Consider the following 17,997-nt stretch of genomic DNA (forward strand, 5'->3'; position numbering starts at 1 on the left):
TTTTAGAAGTCTTTGACGCACCTGCAATTGCTGGCTGGAATTTAAATCTCACAGTGAACTGTTTGCTAGTTTATGTGTGTCATGGACTTACTCAAATAATTTTTATTGTCTGAGTGAGAAAAAGGCATAACTCCCTACATTTCCAATTCTTGTGTAGCTTCTCCTAATGACAAATGTGGTTCTAAAACATGCTGTCTAGGTGGATTAAGCCGTATCTGTGGAAGTTGCCAAAGCAGAAAAATTTCTTTGCTAAAGACAATATCACTGTCTAATCAAGCTACAGCTGCATCTGCATGTCAACTTACACGTTTGTTTTATTTCAGGTTATAGCGCAGCAAGTTACAGAAGAAAATTTACAGGAAGGTCGCCTCTACCCTCCATTAGTCACTATTCAGGACGTGTCACTGAAAATTGCTGTGAGGGTAAGTAATTTCAGCCTTTTGTGGCTTTTTGTCTTCCCACCAGCTGTACATGGTTTGATTTAATCACCTAACACACCTTGACACAAGTTGGTTTACATGAATTGATATTGGACATGCAGCAGTTTCAAAATTAAATTTTAAATTGAGAAATGTAAAGGCAATCCAAATACAAGGAGAGCTGTGGATCTACAGCAAGTGTGTATGTCTGTAGAGCACAGACTCTGCTGTCCACCACAGTCATGCCTTCAGCTGCACAGCTGAAGGGCTTTTGGACCTTCATGGTTATCAGTTTCAACTTTTTGCTTGTCCTGTGTGACCTTTTTTCCTACAATTTTTGTTTTCTCTCTTTGTCACCTTACTGTGAGTAATTCCACTTCATATGCTTTTGAAAGAGTAACAACAAACCCTTATACTTGAGACAGTTTCCATAGCTGCATTCATTCTATATGTTTAAGAAAAGAAAAATCCTTCTCAAAGTTCATGTCTTCTTAGGCAAATTCTATTCTGTGAAAATGTTACTTAAATTCCTCAGGAAAAATGAAACTGGCTCTGCATTTGGCAGAAACTCAGTGATAGAAATTCATCCTCTATTTGTGCGTGTTATAGAAAATACTAAAGAAGGAAAATGTTACCAAGTGATTCTTTCTGCCTGTTCTCCGTTGAAACTTTATTCCTGAAAATACTTATTCTGGCTCATACAACCCAACCCAAGAGGCCTCTGCCTTTTCCAGGAGAGGAACACTATCAAAATATTTTGGAATACCAAACATCGGGTATGAATTCAGACCTTATCCAACAATGATAATTATGTCCACAGACCTGAAGATACCCTTACATAAACACCCAAAGTGCTTCTCAATCAAATGGAGTTGGGATTCAGATTAACTCTAGAAAAAAAGTCTTAATAAGGTGACTTGGGGTCTCAGCTTCTCACCAAATTAGAACATTCATGTTTTAAAGAGAGCTAAGAAAAGCAGGAAGAAGAACATCTCCTTTTTATTCAAAGGAGGAGCATTAGAGTGTTTGCCAAAAGAGTTTCAAGCAGATCTTTTCACAGTGCTGCTGCATAAAACCTGTCTGCCAGAGTTCGTTTCACAAATTAATGTCCAGTCTGAAGATTTTTTTCAAGTAGGTGATCTTCAGATGTGAGAGGCTACTTTGATGTGTTGAGACAGCTCCAACCCCTACTAAACTAATTTTTGTACAGCTGTATTTGTGATGCATAATTGATTCACTTAGGTATGATCTGGGTGAGGAAAGAGCAGCAAATATTTGTATTTCTCCCAGCCATGCTGTGCACTGCATAGGACTACTTTTTCCCATGAGTTTACTTTTTTTGGAAGTATATTATCAAGCTATGTCAAATACTAAACTTCCATAATATGCAAAGTGCATGGAAACTTTGAACAAATTTTCGTACAGTGCTTTGGGAAGATGGTAAACCAGGATAAAGTGATGAGAGAAAAGCAGAAATTGTATCTCATTGTTTGGAGCTTGTGGAATATTTTATCCACCACTGGACAGTAAAAGCTAAAACACTACTGTGCAGAGAGGAGCACTGTATTTGTGACAGTCTGAACATATAATCCTGTTCAAAAGTAGCCCAAGTCAGACACACTTAAACACAAACATCATCCTGCTGTAGTCTTATTCATGGGGTACTTGCCTGGAGCCAGTGTGAACACAGGTGGCTGCCAGCACCAGAGAGGGTGAAGTCTCATCTTGATTTTGAACTAAGCCCTACTTTTACATCCTGTTAAGTGTACTCGGATAGTTTATCAGCACTAATTAGGATTTTAATGCATCTTTCCAGATTGCAGAAGAAGCCTACAGGAATAACACTGCCTCCACCTATCCTCAGCCCAAGGACCTCGAAGCCTTCATCCGCTCTCAGGTGTACAGTACTGATTACAACAGCTTTGTGGCTGACTCCTACACCTGGCCTGAAGAGGCCATGAAAGTGAAACTGTAAATATTTAATGAAGAACGAACAAATCAGCTGCAGTTAAAAACATTAAAATATTAAAGTTCTTTCTGCCCAGAAAGCCTAAGAATAGCTAATTTTTTAAGATGCAGAAAACTTTTTCTAATTCACAGTAGCTGGTTAGAAACTCAGATCAAGACATCGTCAATTATAAATGAGAAAATAAAAATTAATCTGAGACATATATTTGTGTTTGCTTATTTTGATTGTTATTTTAATTGAGATATCCTGCACTACAGTGTGACAGATTTTTTTGAAAAAAGTGGTTATATCTTGAGTCAAGAGTTTTGTCACAAACATCAGTGGGAACTTAAGCAGATAAATGGGCACTTAAAAATACATTTGATATTTTATCCATTACAGTCACAGTGTAATGTGCATAATTTGTGAACCTATTATTAAAAAAAAAAAAAACACCAAACTTTAAACAACCATAAGGTTAGAATATTTTATTCCAGGGAAAATGCTTCCTGGTCACTCTTGTGTGGAGTAATGAAATTATAATTTTCTAAAAGAACCAAACCTGCAGAACCTTTTGTTCACATCTAATCAGAAAATTTTAACATTTCTAACAACATTTAACAATACTAACATTTAATATTAGCCAAGGTAATGTCCTGTGTAAGATTAAGGATTTCATTCCCCACCAAGATAACCACTGTTCTGATCCATTGCAAATGTTTGGCCTAATTTCTTGAACTCCATGTTCTTGACAAAAAGGGAGTATCAAAATGCCAGGAATAATCTTTGAGGAATTATTAGTTGTTAAACAATTACCACTCCAAGAAAAACGTAATATATTTTCTGTATGGTTCTGGAAAAAAAGGTTACTTGAACATTGCTGTTTCTCTCTAATCTTTACTAGAGAGATTTTCTCTAGAAAACCAAATACTAATTTTATTTGTCTAGCCCCTCAGCTCTGTCACAGCTGCAGATTACAGGTCCCAAATTCAGAAGGAGAGGCACTTTCTCCCTCACTGCCTAATGGGAACGTGTCAACATTTTTGCCTCACTGTGCTTTTGGCAGAAGTTATGATCACACAACAGTACACCCACCACAACCTACCACAATGAAGGAAAAGACATTAATCATATTCTGAGCAACCAGAAACACTCTGCATTTCAGTGCCATCCTCTGCATTTCAATGTATTGCTATTGTGAGAATGGTATTAAAACACTTCCTTGTATTGAATTTGAAATAAAATAATATCTGTTATTTATGTTATCATCAGCTAAGTGTGCTGAAACACAGTCTTTAAACAACTGCTGTTGAGTGCCAGGGTGTTGGAGCTGTGCAGCTCAGCAGTGAGTCTGCTTTTATTGCTTGGTACCCCTTTTCACATGAAAGCAGTCAGGCACAGAGTGGGAGGTGGTGGGCTGGTGGTCCTTCAAGGAGACTTTTCAGTAGTGTTCTTCAACTGCATGTTATATTTATACACATTATATTATACATATTATATTTAAATATGATCATGCATTACAAACTGGAACACTCACCATCCACATCCACACTCAGCACGCTTCCCTGCAGGAAAATGCTGCCTAATGAACCATTAACAGCATTGCCTCTTACAAGCTGCTGGAAAATTCTCTCCACACCAATTTGACATAGAAAGGATTCTTCAAATTATTTGTATTTTTATGTAATATTAAATATATATACAGGGATTTTTCCTATTTTCTGTATTTTACATGTATTTCCTTATGTAATGTAGGGGGGAAAACAAAACTTTGTCTCATCTGACCCATTTTCATTTCCAAGGTGTTTGGCCTAACAGTGAAACATAAAATGCCATGAATTGAACAGGTGAAAAATTGTTACTAACATAACCAGAGACACTTTGCCTCATGACATCCTTAATTGAAGAGACATGGATTTGATGGATGAACCACGCAGTGGGTAAGGATGGTTGGCTGCAAAGAATTGCAGTCACTGGCTTGATGTCCAAGCGAGTGACATTCCTCAGGGGCTGGTATTCACATTGCTGTGGCAGTGGGACCAGCTCACCCCCAGCAGGGTTGCTGATGGCACCAAGCTACGTGGAGCAGCCAGAGCACCGGAGGGAAGGGATGTTATCCAGAGGGACCCGGAGAGGTGGGTCTGTGCAGGCCTCATGGTGTTTAAGGCTGAGTGCAAGGTCCTGCCCCTGGATCCAGGCAATCCCAAGCACACACACAGACTGGGTGGAGAATGGATTGAGAGCAGCCCTGAGGAGAGGGACTTGGTACTGGTAGACACAAAGCTCAACGTGAGCCAGTGATGAGCACTTGAAGCCAAGAAAGCCAACTGTATCCTAGGCTGCATCAAAAGCAGCATGACCAGCAGGCTGAGGGAGGCGATTCTCCCCCTCTACTCCACTTTTGTGAGACCCCCAACAAACCACTGCATCGAGCTCTTGGACAAAAACATAAAGGGAACATGGACCTGCCTGGAGCAAGTCCAGAGGAGGGCCACAAAAAATGGTAAGAAGGCTGGAGCATCTCTCCTATGACAGCTGGCTGAGAGAATTGGAATTTTTCAGCCTGGAGAAGAGAAGGCTTTAGCAAGACCTTATAGTACTTTCCAGTACCTAAAGGGAGCCTACAAGGCTGGAAAGGTACTTTTTTACAAGTGCATGCAGTGACAGCACAAGGGGGAGATGTTTTAAACTGCAAGAGAATAGCTTTAGATGAGATGGGAAGAAATTCACACAGCACAGTACAGATGAACAGACAGAAGTGAATAATTCCTAACACACTCTGGAATGTTTATCACCTTGCAAGTGCTTTGAGGCATGGCTCACAGAGACAAATGCCAGTTTTAGATACTTAGAAAATCAGTGAAGACATCTCAAAAATACATGGCAGTTCAGCACAAAAGCTGAGATTAACTACTTGAATCATTCATCTCAGATGTTAAAGATTCCCTTTAAAGTTTCAATGTTACCAACACCTCTTGCTCTCCAGAATTAGTTTTCTTCATAAACAGTTTCTCTCAATTGTCTGAAAGTTTGCCTTCAACACCAAATAAAATCTGAAAAATGTGTCCACTTTGATGCTGTTTCAGGAATTCTAGAAACTGACCAAGATCCATATGATAGTCATTCCTCAGGCCATAATCACCATGTGCCTGAAACTGCAGGTCTTCAAAACTGTGAAAGAGACGAAGATTATCAATGCTTCCCTCCGTTTCTATACTCTCCACATGCTTGCATGAAATATGCTTCCAGTTGGGATATCTAATAATACGCCAGAACTCTTCACAGTTTTCTTGGAGTCCCTCCACACAGATGATACCAGGTTTCCCAGTTAGGCAGAAGCCAGTCAGATTTAACTTCTTTGCACAGTCAAAAATCTTTTTCCTCAGTTCCTGCCTGTATATGTGATGGCTGTAGATCCACATGCGATGCAGCATTTCCTTAACTCTGACTTCTTTAGGAGCACACTCAGAGGAGGCCTTACAGTTTTCCAAGAAAGGCAGGGTGTTGTCCTTCACCCACTGCACAGCCTCACATACACACAGATCTCCTGACTCCAGAGAGCCGATGTGAGACGCCAGACGAGTATTGAGCTGCAACTGCTGCTGTCTGTGCAGAGCATCTGATCTGGCAAAAAGCTGAGGAGCCACCTGCGGGTACATATGAGGAAGGAGAACCTGCAATTCCACCTTTACCTTAAAAACAGAAGACAAACAGAAAATTAATCCTGCAGCTACTGAAGACATGCTAGATTCTTCTTCCCTGACAGAGGCAGATTATGAGGAGATGTAATCAAGATGGCAGAATCCTACTGACTGGAACTATTTCCACTTCCCTTTTGCCCCAATAACTGTTCTTTTGTCTGTTCATGCATAATGCTGTCACTTTAACAGCACTTCCCATGTTATCCAGGCAGCTTGTGTGCTGTTCACAGAACTAATGCTACAGCCTAGGAAAAGGTATTCAGTTACCCTGGAGGAATACTTCTAGCTCAGTGTTGCTACAGCAATGAACTGTTGGAGTCAAGGGCTTTTGAGAATCTCATCCCTTACCAAATGCACATGAGTAATGAACTCAGCCCAGCTGCTGGAAAAAAGGCCAGGAGTTACATGGAATAGCATTTGTGATTGTACCTACTGTATATAGAGACACTGGCAGGAGTGTTGGAGATACTTAATCTTGAAGGATGCTCCCAACCCAAACCATTCTATGATTCTGTGTGTTACCTTTATTTTAAGCAAGTATTCACCGTAAAAAGGAATCAGGATTATAGGGGATGAAAAGATTTATGTCCATTTCAGGTCAGGGAGACCACAAGATTATCTTATTTGATCTCTTATGAATATTGGGCTGTTGAATCTCCCTTGATTATTCCTACAGTGCCTTCAAATGGACCTTTGGCAGATGAACCCTGCCTCTTGTCCAAGAGCAGGAAAGGATTTGTGCGCCCTCAGTGCTTCAAGCTCCTGTAGACTATTAGGGGATACTCACTACAGTGTTCAATCATATGATAGTCCTGTAGAGAGAAGTGAATCATGAAATGACTAATTATCTTTCCAAGTTCCTTGACAATCTGCTACAGAAAAAAACCCACTACTCCTACAGAAGCCCTCCCTAAGTGGCTCACAAAACTTCTCTCTGTAGGCTGGTGAAAAGATGCATTTTAGAAAGACAACTAAGCTTGTAACTAAAGTTTGAAAAAAATCATAAGGCCATCTCATTACCCAGTAAATTGTTCTAATGTTTGATTACCTTTGTTCCATGAAAAAATGGCTTTTAGGCTGAGTTTGTTCTCAGTCACTGCATTAGTATGCACTCAGACCTGTGTTCTCTCTGCAAGTATTTACATCAATTAGTTCAGTCCCTTTCTTCAATCAGTTAAACTGTTGCAACTACTGAGAGATTGGTTTCTCTGCTCATAGGCTGGTTTTGATTTTGTGTTCTCGTGACTCCTTGTAATTGCATTCTGCTATTTGGGCTATTTAATTTTTTAATTATCATATTTCTAACACAGATGTTAGCAGCAGCTGAGATTTCCTGTTACTCTTGACTTTTCAAAGAGCAAACAAAAATGTGGTGGCTTTTTTACCCCTTTTTTTCCGGGCAGCCTTTTCAAGTGTGTACAGAAGGAGTAAAGAGAACATCACCCATCAATAAGCCTCCTTGGCAGCTCTCACCTTCGCCTCCCCTACATCGACAGCGATTCGATATTCCAGCTGCGGGGGCAGGGCTCCGTCAGCATTCTCCAGGTAGCGCTGGATGCTGGGCACGGCATCCGCATCCAGACTGAATTCTCCGCTTTTGGGAAACATCGAAAGGAGCATTTCCACTTCCAGCAGCTGGAGCTCCAGGCATTCTTTTGCCGTGACAGCCATTGCACTGCCCTGCACGCCCGCCTGGAGGGAGAGGACTGGAGTCAAAGCCCGCGGTGCAGCACACGGCGAGGCTCAGCCCCCAGGGAAGAGCCACGATTCTCTAGGGGCAGCACTGGTCCAACACGGCTGGACACGGCCTCAGCAGCCGCGCCCTCCCAGCCCGCACCGGCTCGGGCATGGACGAGAGCAGGGCATGGAGTCCTGCGGGAATGTGCGCGGGCAGAGATGCATTGTTCGTGTTACCATTTATCAGCAGATACACCCGGCGTTGGCCGGCTGTCGTGGTCCGGCCCCAGCCGGCAGCCAAGCCCACACAGCCGCCTCCCCACCCGAAGGATCGGGAGAATCGCAGGGGTAAAAGGCAGAAAATACGCGGGCTGAAGCAAAGACAGTTCATAGGGAAAGCAGAAGCCGTGCACACAAGCAAAGCAAGGAATGAATTCACTGCTTCCCATGGGCAGGCGGGTGCTCAGCCATCCCCAGGAGAGCAGGGCCCCATCACACCCAGCAGTGACTCAGGAAGACACCATCACTGCAAACGTCCTCCCCTTCCTCCTTCTTCCCCTGCCTTATATACCGAGCATGGTGTTCCATGGTCTGGAATGTCCCTTTGGTCACTTGGGGTCACTGTCCGGGCTGTGTCTCCTCCCAAGCTCCCCCAGGGCCCTCCCCAGCCTGGCAGCACAGAAATCAGAAAAGGCCTTGGTTCTGTGTAAGCCCTGCCCAGCAATAACAAAAACATCTTCACATCATCATCACTGTGTTCAGCACAAATCAAAACACAGCCCCGTACCAGCCGCGGTGAAGAAATTTGAAAATAAACGCCTCCCCAGCCAAAAGCAGCGCGCTGAGGGGCAGCTTTGTGACCCGAGAGCGCTGTCGGTGAAGCTGTGCGAGGCCGGCTGGCACGGCTCGGCTCGGCCCGGCTCGTCTCGGCTCGGCTCCGGTCGGCCCGGCCCGGCCCGGCTCGGCTCGGCCCGGCCCGGCTCGGCTCGGCTCGGCTCGGCTCGGCTCGGTTCGGCTTGGCCCGGCCCGGCTCGGCTCGGCTCGGCTCGGTTCGGCTTGGCCCGGCCCGGCTCGGCTCGGCTCGGCTCGGCCCGGCGCTGCCGCCGCCGCTCGGGGCCGCTCCGGGCGGCGCCTGCGCGGCCGCGCTCCGGGCGGGGGCGCGGCCCCAGTGCCACGCGGCGGGCGCGGCCCCGCCCACCCGCCAGCCATTGGTCGGTTCCGCCGCGGGTGGGCGGGGCCGCGCCGGCTCCGTGCGGGGCGCGGCGGCGGCTCCGGCGGGATCGCGCCGCGCCCATCCCAGCCATCCCCTCCGGTACCATCCCGTCCTGTCCCACTTATCCCGTCCCGTCCCAGCCGGGCCGTCCACGCGGCATCGCCGGGGGTCCCGAGGGAAGCAGCCGTGCAGCGGGCGCGTGTCCGGCTGCCCCGCCCGCCCGGCCTGGTGTCCGGGTGCCGCTGCGCACGGAGCCGCCGCCGGGGGCAACAGCCCGGGGACACCGCTGGGGGCTTCCCCGCAAGCGCTTGTCAGGCAGGACACGCTGCTTTGGGCTCGGAAATCCGTGTGTGGAGCCGCGGCCGAGCGCTCTGGGCGCCTGATGTCACGGTGAGAAACGGGAAGCTCCACGGGAACTTGTTCGGATCCCTGGATCTAGCCGACCGGGAATCCTGGCTCTCCTCGCCTCGTCCCTGCGTGATCTGCTTATATCTGATCACGCTGTTTATCCGGGGCTCTCCAGGGAGTGTAGAGACTCCTTTCCTGGTGCTGCTCCCCGCTGCGGTCCCGCCAGGGGATTGATGGCAGCGCTTCAGGGCACGCAGCCTCCGGAACGTGAAACTGGTCCCAGCGACTCCTCTCCTCTCACTCGCATCTGTGTTGCTTCCTTCCCCAGGGATGGATTCCGAAGCCCTTAGGAAGTACTCGGCGCTGCACCCCAGGCCCGCCGGGCTGACCCTGCAGTATGGCACCGCTGGGTTCCGCAGCAAGGCCGAGCAGCTGGATCACGTCGTGTTCCGCATGGGCCTCCTGGCAGGGCTCAGGTCCAAAGCCGTGACAGCGACCATTGGCATCATGGTTACAGCCTCTCACAACCCCGAAGTAAGAACTGACCTCTCCTTAAACATGCGACCGGTTCGGTGGAATGATGTGCAGTGTTTTGGTAGAAGGGTGGAAAGATGTGATCAGTTTGTTGGCATCAAAGCTCATCACAGCAGTGAGAGACCAGATCCTGAAGACATTTGGACCTGCTTAAAGCATTCAGCCTGCTCCCTGTAAATACGATCTCTGGTCTATCTGAAGTTATTTTTCCCCTGTACACAGAAGTGGGGTTTTTCCTCTGTGTAACACAGAAACATTTAATGTTGCAATGTAACTTTCTAATGGTGGGAAGCTAGGAGTAGCCTTGAGAAGAGAAGAACCTTTGAGTAAAATCTGTAACTTTTAAAAATAAACATGAAAATGCAGCAGTTACAAATCAGGCATTTAGAGTTTTTCTGCTAAAAGTGGAGCACTGAAGGTTATTAGAATCTTCTCTTATGTAATTTTAATGTCGAATCAATTTCATACCAAAATTATAAGGGAGAAAGAGTTGGTTACTCCATGTGCTTGTTATAGTGCTTCTTTAGAGGCTTGTGGTGGTTTAAATAAACAGCTAAGCTATTGCGTCCCAGAAGTTCTGCACTTTTAAAGAAGCAATGTGACTGAACCATGTGTTGTCTGTCTTCAAAGAGGTTTGATTAGTTCCCCACTTTTAGACTTACTATTTTTTGTTCTTTCATTTTTCTGCTAAGGAAGACAATGGTGTAAAGCTGGTTGATCCTCTTGGAGAAATGCTGCACCCTTCCTGGGAAGAGTATGCCACACAACTAGCAAATGCAGAGGAGCAGGAATTACAGAAGGTGATAACTGAGATCTGCCAAAAGGCAGCAGTGAACCTGCACAAAGATGCCTCGGTTTTTATTGGTAGAGACACCAGGTAATGACAGAAGGCTGTAGATATGTCCTGCTCTCATGGAGAGTGCTGTCTTCAGGGGAATTGTGTGGGTACGTGTGGTGTCCACCTGTGTCCAGCACTTCACATGTGTTTGCAGTCCCTGGGGGTGTTGGCTTTCAGATTTATTGGGAATTATCCACAACAGAGAAAGGTTTGGATTTCTTCACAGTGAGTCTAAATCTTGTGGCAGGAAGCTTGTAGAATCTTTCACATGTGCTTCCTTCCCAAGTCCATAGATAAATGCCTTTGCTAGGGTTATCAGATGTACTTGTTGTTTTCCAGGCCAAGCAGCGAGAGGCTGTCCCAGTCAGTTATAGATGGTATCCAGGTTCTAGGTGGTCAGTACCATGGTAGGTTACACTTTGCAATTATAATCATTTAAAGTATTTTTATGTAAATGTGACTCCTTTATGCAGCCCTAAGGCAATGGCCCAGACACATTTCCATCCTTGCTTTTAATAGTTTTATTTCAGGGTGGTTGTATGGCTTTAATGCAAGGCAGGGCAGGGGAGGGTTATGTTTTCATAAGATAACTTGAAAAATTCCATAGGTGTTTCCTGCATTTGTCTGTTTACTGTAAAACTTTTAAGCAACAGTTAATTTACAATTCTATTCTGAATATTGTTCCTTTTATTTCACACCAGATTATGGTCTGGTGACAACACCACAGCTCCACTACATGGTCTGCTGTCAAAACACCCAAGGGCAGTATGGGAAAGCAACATTGGAAGGTTATTATGAGAAACTGTCCAAAGCTTTTATGGAACTGATAAAACAGGTGAATAGTAGGTATTGTCTTCCTCATGCAAATGTACAAAATTAATCTCTTCCGTTTGTTAGCCTGTTTGGGCCTGAAGTTTCTAATTCAGCATGCTCTAGGTATGGTTTCTCTAGGGTAACAGTTCATTTTGCCCCTTCTTCCCTTGCACTAAGTCTCACTGCTCTGGAGAGTATCAAAGGCACCTGAAGATTGACTGTGCCAATGGAATAGGAGCCCTGAAACTATCAGAAATGAAGCCCTACTTTCCACAAGAGGTGCTAATTCACATATATAATGATGGAACCAAGGAGAAACTCAATCACTTATGTGGTGCAGATTTTGTGAAAGTTCACCAGAAACCACCTGGAGGTAAGTAGTCAGTAATTTTATGTTGCTTTACCTCCTCTGCAGGGTCTGGCAAGGTCCACATCCTTGGGTAAGTGGAGCTCCCTGTTTCTTACTAAGTGACTGCATGAATGGTTCTTGTGCAATGGAAAGAGGGAATAGCATGGCCAGGTTTGGCACATCTTTGTGTTAGTCTGAACTGCTTGGAGGAGCACAGCATCTCTTTGACTGGCTGAAATATGTTTGACAGGCTCCTCTGAATGTTAAGCTGGCAGAGTCCAAAGATCAGTCAGGACTGGTTTAGTATTATTTATTTTACTCCCCTTTGTATTATGAAGAAACACTTTTCCGGGTTCCTGCAGAAGGGCTGGGTTAATTAACAGCTCGGTGCCAGCAGGCTGACTCACTGACATTAACCAGTGAGGAAACTATTTCAGTCAATTTCCTGAGAATTATAAAAGAAAATCTCTGAAATGGGAGAGCAGGCTGGTTTGGATATGAGATTATTTGAGGCTAAACTGAGTTCTCCATTGGACAGCTGCCTTCTCACTGCAGCTGCTGGCCAAATCTGAACACCAAGATATGGTGTTGCTTCCCCTTCCCACGTTGGTTGTGTACTGGAGAAATGCAGTGCTGGGAGCAGCACTGTGGCAGGGTCTGCTGGGGATGGATGCTTGTGCCTCCTGCCTGGGTCCTGGCTTTAACTGTGCCTGAGTCATTTGTCTGCAGACATGTGCTCTGAAAAGAAAATGTGTTTTCCTAATCACTCACTGAAATAAATTACCTGGTTTTGTTTCTTTTCCTGTCTTTAACTTGCATTTGTAACTCTGTGCACTAGGGCTGGACATGAAGCCCAATGAGAGATGCTGCTCATTTGATGGTGACGCAGATAGAATTGTTTATTATTATAAGGACACAGCTGGCCATTTTCACCTCATCGATGGAGATAAAATAGCAACTTTAATTAGTATCTTCCTAAAAGAACTTCTTGCCAAGGTAACATGTGAAATGGATGCTGGCATTCTAATTTTTTAAGTATAAAATAGTCTAAGGAAGCTGTGTTGCTTGGTATGTGATCTCTCTACATCTACCTAAAGTGAACCACTTTAAAAAGAGATCAGTCCTGTACATCACTGCTGTGGCAAAAAAAGGAGTTTAGAAAGTCTAAGCTTGAAGAGCTGCTTCAGCCAGACCCAGGAAAAATCAATATGGAATGTACAAATACTTGAACAGAATTCATGTTGTGCCTCCCTCTAGTACCCAGGAGTTTTAACTGTACATTTAAAAGTTCTGATTATCTTTCCATTTATCCATTTTGTTGGGCTATGTGCCTATTGGACAGTAAAACTTGGCTTCTTGGTTTGCTCAGGTGAAACAGGACTTCAAGATGGCAGTGGTACAAACAGCATATGCCAATGGGAATTCAACACGCTACCTCCAGGAAACGCTGAAGGTATTCTCCATGTTTTTTCTAGCTAGTTTACATTTTTATTTATTTTAAACGTAAATGCTACTGTAATATGATTGGTAGGAAAACGAAAATCAAACAAAAAAACTACAGTAGTGACTAAATTCTTGGTGGCAAAGGAGATGCAAGAGAGCAGAGCTTAAAAAGTTCTAGTCAGCTTTTATTAATTTAAAAAATGTTTAATGAAATCACTTGGTACTTAAACAAACTGAGGATTTTATAGCTTTACAACCAAGTGAGTCAGTAAAGCCTCCTTGATAGTTTGACACTGATTTTCTGCAGCAAGCTAAATGTTCAGGAATTGAGAGAAAGTATTCTTTCTGTTGGTATGTGAATCTAGTGTGTTCCCTGAAGCTATAAATTAAATTTTATTCTTTCTAGTTTGGAGTTTATTTCTTTAATTAGCCTTTATTTACACAGGAATAAATGAAATCTTTTTAAATTGGGCCTGCAGAAATATTTGGAGCATTTTAGCTCTGGGGCCTCAGTGGCCATGAGACATGGGTCAGTTTGTAACAGTCCTTCCAGGCTGGTGCTCATTCCAGCCTGCTGAGGCGAGTCTGTAACCTTGTTGTCATTCTCTGCACACCCTTGGGCTGCAGGTACCTGTGCACTGTGTCAAAACTGGAGTGAAACACTTGCACCACAAGGCCCAGGAATTTGATGTGGGTGTTTATTTTGAGGCAAACGGACATGGCACAGTAAGTATGAGCAGGTAATCCATATGATCAGCCACTATGTCCAAAATTTTATTTAAATCACCTGGAAAAGGAGGTCTTTTCACTTTCTGCTTAGTTTTATAAACACTTTTTTTTCTCCTTGTTTGAAAATAGATTTGGTCACACCTTCTTTATCATAGCCACCAACTCTTCTGTGCTTCATGGGGGGGTGGGAATTCATGGTAACAATCATTAATGATGGCTATTTGGGCTTAGATGGTAAAAGTTTTGTCCTCACTACTGCATATATGCTAGTTTCATCTTGACAACCTCTTATCTTTTTCTTCTAGGTACTGTTTAGTAAAGCTGCTGAAACTAAAATACGACAGCTGGTAAAAGAGGAGAAAGATAATGAAAAAAGAGAAGCAGCAAAGATGCTTGAAAACATGATTGACCTGATTAATCAGGTAAAAACTAAGAGTACTGAACCACGGTGCTGGCAGGGTTAGCCTGTTTGTGAGCTCCTGTCAGGCTGCTGCTGGGGATTGCTGGAAGCTTCCTGGTGAAGTCCTGCCTGCCTGTTTTTACTGCTGCAGTGTTTTCCCCTCCCTGTTGGCAGACTGTTGGTGATGCTGTCTCGGACATGCTGGTTATTGAAGCAATCCTGGCTCTGAAGGGTCTGACTGTGCAGCAGTGGGACGCCCTCTACGCCGACCTTCCCAATCGGCTGCTCAAGATCCAGGTGAGTTACCAGCCATGCTGGCTCAGGCCACAGCAGCCTCTGGGGGCCTGCTCACAGCATCTTTTGCCTGCACATATTTTGATTAGCTTTATTTTAAAGCTGAAACAGACCATGAAAGGGCAGAAATAGGCCAAAGAAGCTGGGGCAAAAAACAGGCCAAAAACCTCTGGGGAAATTCTTGTCCCCAGAGGTAGGGAAAATTTCACTTGGACTAAAATAGAAATATGACTTTAAAAAAGATGAAATAATAGCCAACTATATTAAAAGGAAAATCCAGACCAAAACTCTTCAAATTTTAACTTAAGAAGAAATTCCAACTTTCAAATTAGAAAAATCTTGTTTTTTCTAAGGCCTCTGCCTGCTGGACAGCTGGATTTTTCTTGCTGTGCCACTTTGTATAACTTGAATGTTCAAGCTCTTGCTTCTGTATCCTTTCCAACATTCAGACAAAGAGCTTGAGCAGAAGGTGCCATGTGGCCGCATTCTGTTAGACACAGTAAGGAAGCTCTGGGCTCTATTTGAACTGGAGGAAACAATTTAAGTTTCTGATCCACTGGGAGAAGCTGTAGCTTCACTTTAAGCTGACGAGGGTGGCATATTCAGAACTAACCCTTTTTTTAAACTGAGCATCTGACCCCTCTCAAGATTTGGTTAATAGATGCTGCAGGGATCCTGGGGACCTCAAGTGTTTGAGTAGCCCTTGATTAGCTCCCAAACGGAGCTCCTCTCCGGGCAGCACAACATAGCCAACCCTGAATTTCTGCCTTACCCCATTTCTGGTGCCGCAGGTCGCAGACAGGCGCGTTATTGACACAACAGATGCAGAAAGGCGAGCACTGACGCCCCCGGGCCTGCAGGAGAAAATTGATGCCCTTGTAAAGAAGTACAAACTGTCCCGGGCCTTTGTCCGTCCATCGGGAACAGAGGACGTCGTCAGGATCTATGCTGAAGCAGACACACAGGTCAGAGCCTGACTCATTTATGAGTGGGCTTGTTCACATTAAACAATCTTCTCTCTAGCAGGGGGTGATGAAGGAAGTCTGCTTCCACACTTGCCGTTTAATCATGCTTAACAAATGCTAAATTTGGAAAAAACACTGTGATCACAAAAAGTCACTTTGGATTTTCTTTTATTTAGAAAAGTAATGTTAATGTTCTCAATGTTTATCTTCAAAATGAAAATATAAATGTTTATAAAGGCAGATTTAACACCAGATGATTTTGAAAAGACAATCAGCCTTCTGAGAGCTCAGGGTTAAGAAGAAAGTTACCAAAGCAGTCCTTAAAGACACAATTTCATTAGAGGCAAAATAGGAAAAAAACTCTGGCTGCTGTTAAGTTAGTCCAGATCTGAACTTAAAGGTGACAGCAAAAGCAGTGGTCTTGCTCTAACCACTTCCCATGCTCCTACCTGCTTCTCACTGCCAGCATGATGGCAATGGCTGGTGGAGCAATATAGGGAATACACCATTCCCAGGAAAATGCTTGCCTTAATATCATGTATTTGCTCTATTCTTCTCATGCTGGCAGCAGCATAACTAACTTTTCCAACATTCCACAGGAGAATGCAGATGCACTCGCCCATGAAGTGAGCCTGGCTGTTTTCCACCTTGCTGGTGGAAAAGGAGCACCACCACAGCCTATATAATGAACGGCAGTTAAAGCACACAGTTTCCCTTCTCTTTTAATATCACTTTTTTTATCACGTGCTGCTCGGCACAGAGCCAACCCTTCCTGGGAGTAGCAAGGATTGATCAGAACTGAGTGGAATATCACTCTGCTTATTCTTAAACTCCTTTAGCAACTTACCTCTTAATGAGATGTTCTTGCAGTTGGATGTTCCCCTCCCCGTTTGTCTAACTTCTTGTAAAGTCATGGCCACGTGCAGAAGGAATGCTGCCCCTCCCTGCCCTAGCTTAGTTCACTGTCACATTGTGCCTGAAATCCAAACCCACACCCTCAGAGCACTGGCCATGGCTGCAAGACTGGAGCTCTGCTGTGACTGTGCTCACAGCAGCTGCTGCAGGATCATCATCCCCACTCTATCCCCAGTAGCCCAATCATCTGTGGGCAAACAGTGTAAGACAGAGGCTGTCACTAGTCTTCAGATTCAGTTCACCTCATTTTGAGGGGAAAACAATATAATGAAAAAGAATATTTGCAAATAATCTATTATTGCAATATTATCTTCATTTTATGACATGATTTAGAAAGTGATTTGCAGTAATAGTATTTATAACCACATTTGAGAGGAAAGGGACAGAGACAAGTTTGTCTTCTGTGGCCTTAATTGCTCCCCAGCACCATGAAGAGGCTGGGCCAACAGGATGCAATGTTTTAAACACACCAGTATCCTCCTTGGCATACTTTGGTTCAGGGTGTCTACCTCTGACAAACAGTTCATTGTAATCCTGTATTAACTCCTGCCATAATAGCATTTTACAGGTTATTAAATAAGCACAAGTTCCAATAGCTCTTTAAAAAAAGAGACAAAAATAAACTGGAAACAAATTGAAAAAATGTGCACCTTGTATTTTTTTTCATTTTTTTTTAAAGACAGAACTCAAGACAACAGAACATTTACTGTAAATAGTAGGCACCATGATCAATATGAGCTACCAATATTTAAACTTGATTCAGGCCACATCCAGAACTTCTCTTATTTACAAATATTTAACTTAAATACAACATTAAGTATTTCATTACATATAAAATAAGAAAAGAATACTATACAACTGGGAAAGATACAGTATTTCATTTAGATAGTTACACTACATATAGGCTGAGTAGTACCAGTGTGGTTCATGATTTTATGACACCTTCCAGAAAATCCTTCTCAACCATTTCTTCTATCTTCTGTCTTGCTTTGCTGGAGAAGGTCTTGAGGTTCTCCATTTTTATGTCCTTATTCGGAAAACAGTTGGGGTAAAGGACAGGGCTCCCTGAGTGTCCAACACATCTGCTTGTGACTTTGCTGTTAAAAACTTGGCTGAGTACATTGAAGAAAGGCAAGAGCTGCTCAATGCTGCGAACTGTGTAGATGGTTAAAAGCAAGTGACCTGGTTCCCAGTTTAGTGTTTTCCCTGAGCCATCCTCCTCTGGGTTTTTCTGCAAATACAGATGCATGGGAAATAACATAGGACACAACAGGAAAAGCACAGATGAAAACAAAAGGCTAATGTATAATACAGTACTTTTCCAAAGTCCAAAAACATTTGTACTATCCACAAAACACACCAATGCTGAAGTGGAGCTTCCAAAGCAGATCCTCTGTTCACCTCACCATGG

General features: G+C 43.9%; 4 protein-coding genes across 12 annotated transcripts in view; 2 read left to right on the forward strand and 2 right to left on the reverse strand.

The window, feature by feature from the left end:
• The window catches only part of ME1 (malic enzyme 1), a 153,222-nt gene extending 150,632 nt beyond the window's left edge, over positions 1–2,590 (forward strand). Inside the window, exons 13-14 of the mRNA XM_021546100.3 lie at positions 324–422; positions 2,236–2,590. Coding sequence (XP_021401775.2) covers positions 324–422; positions 2,236–2,394 — 258 coding nt within the window. The 3' untranslated portion in view covers positions 2,395–2,590. The remainder of the gene's footprint in view (positions 1–323; positions 423–2,235) is intronic.
• Positions 2,591–3,817: 1,227 nt separating this feature from the next.
• On the reverse strand, positions 3,818–8,562 carry RWDD2A (RWD domain containing 2A). 2 transcript variants are annotated; one of them, XM_077782317.1, is made up of 3 exons: positions 8,533–8,562; positions 7,542–7,760; positions 3,818–6,059 (listed from the first exon to the last, which is right to left on the reverse strand). In XM_077782317.1, the coding sequence occupies exons 2-3, from the start codon at positions 7,737–7,739 to the stop codon at positions 5,382–5,384; spliced, it is 876 nt and encodes a 291-aa protein (XP_077638443.1). In that variant the 5' UTR covers positions 7,740–7,760; positions 8,533–8,562; the 3' UTR covers positions 3,818–5,381. The 2 variants fall into 2 exon arrangements, with proteins under 2 accessions (XP_077638443.1, XP_021401968.3); XM_021546293.3 differs by lacking the exon at positions 8,533–8,562 and adding an exon at positions 8,317–8,348.
• Positions 8,563–9,128: 566 nt separating this feature from the next.
• Positions 9,129–17,237, forward strand: PGM3 (phosphoglucomutase 3). Of its 2 annotated transcripts, none has more exons than XM_021546172.3 (13): positions 9,129–9,348; positions 9,635–9,840; positions 10,533–10,717; positions 11,018–11,085; positions 11,380–11,513; positions 11,907–11,931; positions 12,679–12,836; positions 13,210–13,293; positions 13,911–14,009; positions 14,318–14,434; positions 14,587–14,709; positions 15,498–15,671; positions 16,271–17,237. In XM_021546172.3, exons 2-13 carry the CDS (start codon positions 9,637–9,639, stop codon positions 16,355–16,357), a joined length of 1,458 nt encoding a protein of 485 aa, XP_021401847.2. In that variant the 5' UTR covers positions 9,129–9,348; positions 9,635–9,636; the 3' UTR covers positions 16,358–17,237. The 2 variants fall into 2 exon arrangements, with proteins under 2 accessions (XP_021401847.2, XP_021401839.2); XM_021546164.3 differs by lacking the exon at positions 11,907–11,931 and adding an exon at positions 11,669–11,864 and having other exon boundaries at positions 9,131–9,348.
• DOP1A (DOP1 leucine zipper like protein A) overlaps positions 15,823–17,997 on the reverse strand; it is a 61,030-nt gene continuing 58,855 nt past the window's right edge. For all 7 annotated transcript variants that reach the window (XM_021546154.2, XM_021546119.2, XM_077782318.1 and 4 more), the window contains one exon: positions 15,823–17,817. In XM_021546154.2, coding sequence (XP_021401829.2) covers positions 17,512–17,817 — 306 coding nt within the window. In that variant the 3' untranslated portion in view covers positions 15,823–17,511. The remainder of the gene's footprint in view (positions 17,818–17,997) is intronic.

This window comes from Lonchura striata, chromosome 3 (assembly GCF_046129695.1).
Source record: "Lonchura striata isolate bLonStr1 chromosome 3, bLonStr1.mat, whole genome shotgun sequence".
NCBI classification, from domain to species: Eukaryota; Metazoa; Chordata; class Aves; order Passeriformes; family Estrildidae; genus Lonchura; species Lonchura striata.